Source organism: Austrofundulus limnaeus, unplaced genomic scaffold (genome assembly GCF_001266775.1).
Source record: "Austrofundulus limnaeus strain Quisiro unplaced genomic scaffold, Austrofundulus_limnaeus-1.0 Scaffold129, whole genome shotgun sequence".
Lineage (NCBI taxonomy): Eukaryota > Metazoa > Chordata > Actinopteri > Cyprinodontiformes > Rivulidae > Austrofundulus > Austrofundulus limnaeus.
Window position 1 is genome coordinate 165,421 of NW_013952531.1, and position 3,040 is coordinate 168,460.

The window sequence follows — 3,040 nt, forward strand, 5'->3', positions numbered from 1 at the left end:
TTATTAGAGTTAGCTCACGAGCTAATATTATTAGAGTTAGCTCACGAGCTAATATTATTAGAGTTAGCTCATGAGCTAATATTAATAGAGGTAACTCACGAGCTAACAGCATTAGCCTGGTAGCTATTATCACAATTATTGTGAACAGTTTTATGGCTTTATTTCAGGGCTCTAACGATAGTTTGGTTGATGGTCTCCTGCATGTAAACAAACTGTTTAGACTCTCAGTGCTGATTTGTTTGTCAACAATGTGAAAATACTGCTTGGTCTGTTGGAGACAAGACATTTTTTTCAAAAATGTAATCTTCATCCAGAGGATCTACTCAACTTTTGTTTGTTTTTTACTTTTATATAAGTACTTTCCTTATCAGTGAAATTCATTTTTACTGAAGTCATTTTCTGTTAAGGTATTTTTACTTTTACTTAGTACTTTATATACCTCTGCTACACAGCCTACAGTATTTTTACAGTCTAGTTTTTATAGTTTAAGTAAATGTTTATCAAATAATAATGTTCATCTAGTGAGCCTCCTTTAAAGCACAGCTTCATTTTTAGAATTCTCCATTTGCTCCAGTGTTGTGAAGCGTTTCCAAAGTGTGACGCTCCTCAGTTTGTAACACGGAGGTCTTGTGGAGGTCTTGAGGAGGTCTTGTGGAGGTCTTGAGGAGGTCTTATGGAGGTCTTGAGGAGGTCTTGTGGAGGTCTTGAGGAGGTCTTGTGGGGGTCTTGAGGAGGTCTTGAGGAGGTCTTGTGGAGGACTTGAGGAGGTCTTGTAGAGGTCTTGAGGAGGTCTTGTGGAGGTCTTGTGGAGGTCTTGAGGAGGTCTTCTGGAGGTCTTGAGGAGGTCTTGTGAAGGTCTAGTGAAGGTCTAGTGAAGGTCTAGTGGAGGTCTTGTGGAGGTCTTGTGGAGGTCTTGAGAAGGTCTAATGGAGGTCTTGTGGAGGTCTAGTGGAGGTCTTGTGGAGGTCTAGTGGAGGTCTAGTGGAGGTCTAGTGGAGGTCTTGAGAAGGTCTTGAGGAGGTCTTTTGGAGGTCTTAAGGAGGTCTTGTGGAGGTCTTGTGGAGGTCTTGAGAAGGACTAATGGAGGTCTTGAGGAGGTCTTGTGGAGGTCTAGTGGAGGTCTTGTGGAGGTCTAGTGGAGGTCTAGTGGAGGTCTAGTGGAGGTCTTGAGAAGGTCTTGAGGAGGTCTTTTGGAGGTCTTAAGGAGGTCTTGTGGAGGTCTTGTGGAGGTCTTGAGAAGGACTAATGGAGGTCTTGAGGAGGTCTTGTGGAGGTCTAGTGGAGGTCTTATGGAGGTCTTGTGGAGGTCTAGTGGAGGTCTTATGGAGGTCTTGTGGAGGTCTAGTGGAGGTCTTGTGGAGGTCTTGTGGAGGTCTTGAGGAGGTCTTGTGAAGGTCTTGTGGGGGTCTTGTGGGGGTCTTGAGGGGGTCTTAAGGAGGTCTCATGGAGGTCTTGAGAAGGTCTTGAGGAGGTCTTTTGGAGGTCTTGTGGAGGTCTTGTGGAGGTCTTGTGGAGGTCTTGTGAAGGTCTAATGGAGGTCTTGAGGAGGTCTTGTGGAGGTCTAGAGGAGGTCTTGAGGAGGTCTTGTGGAGGTCTTATGGGGGTCTTATGGAGGTCTTATGGGGGTCTTGTGGAGGTCTTGTGGAGGTCTTGTGAGGGTCTTGTGGAGGTCTTGTGGAGGTCTTGAGTCAGAAAGACCCTTATGGTTCTGATGTGGGTGAAGGTGATACAGGTCTGAGCAGCAGAAGCAGCNGGTCTTGTGGAGGTCTTGTGGAGGTCTTGAGTCAGAAAGACCCTTATGGTTCTGATGTGGGTGAAGGTGATACAGGTCTGAGCAGCAGAAGCAGCCCACACATAAKAACAGTCTTAGACAACACCAACAGAGCTGGAGTCAGACCAAAAACACACATGAGACGTTCAGACACACCTGTCCAGGTGCTTCAGTCCCATGTGGGACTGGGAGGACCAGGACCAGGACCAGGACCAGACCTCAGGGTTATCAGGACAAGGAGCTCACCTGTAGGAAGTGATCCTCTTCAGTTTGGAAGCAGGCACGTCGTAACCGCACTCCTCCAGCACCTCCTGCCGTGCGATCTCCTCTAGGGAGAGGTCCGGTTTGTCCACCAGGCCGGCGCAGAGCTCGTAGGTGACCCCCGCCGAGGCCGGGGGCCACTGGGACGAGCTCTCCTCCGCCGAGGCCGGCTGAGCCTCCTGAGACTCCGAGGCTTCGCCCTCTTCGGCCTTTTCGGCGGGCTGAGGGGTCTTGGTCTTCTCCCACTCGCACATGTACACGGCTGTGGGAGGAAACCCAAGGAGACGTGTTCGTTACAAACCTCCAGTTAAAACAACTCTTTACTGGTGCCATTTTCCTCCTGTCAACATTTAGAATGAAGGGAGGAGAAAAGTCTACTGAGGCCCAGACTTCCTTCAATTTAGCTCTCTGCAGTGAGAAAACAGCCTCTGGCCACTTTTAACAAAGGACATGAAGCTGCTTTGTGCTGTGATGGGGGGCTGGGTGGGTCTATTTGTGAGTCTACATTTCAACAACTCAGTTCACTGAACAGTTTGTGTTGGATTTATTCAGGAGGTTTTACAGCCTAAACTTCACCTTCTTCATGCAGAAAGGACACGTACCTGGACGGAACTGCTTGACCAGGATGAAACAGTGTGAGGAGGTGTTGAAGATCAGCACAGACACACTGCAGCAAACACACAAAAACAAGTCAACACTACACACATCAGCAACAAACGCTWCAGAAACTGTTCAGTTTTACTGCATCCTGTGCCTTCAAATACAAAATATAAATATAAATGTCCCCAGAAACAATCAAAATAAGAACTGGTACCAGTGGGTTTGGATYTTTTAACACAGAACTATGATTTATAACAAACATGATGATAAAACTCAACTTCATTTATGCTACTTGTGTTTGTAGTACAATGCTTCATGAGTGTTCCTGTATTAAACATTTCCTGTGATAAACGACTAAAAATACACACACACACACACACACACACACACACACACACACACACACAC

The 3,040-nt window shown here is 46.9% G+C and overlaps 1 protein-coding gene across 1 annotated transcript in view; it reads right to left on the bottom strand.

Moving 5' to 3' along the window:
• nudt14 (nudix (nucleoside diphosphate linked moiety X)-type motif 14) overlaps positions 1-3,040 on the bottom strand; it is a 23,583-nt gene that overhangs the window by 732 nt on the left and 19,811 nt on the right. Inside the window, exons 3-4 of the mRNA XM_014015401.1 lie at positions 2,635-2,699; positions 2,018-2,294 (exon numbers count right to left, since the gene is read on the bottom strand). Of these exons, the coding sequence (XP_013870855.1) occupies positions 2,018-2,294; positions 2,635-2,699 (342 nt within the window). The remainder of the gene's footprint in view (positions 1-2,017; positions 2,295-2,634; positions 2,700-3,040) is intronic.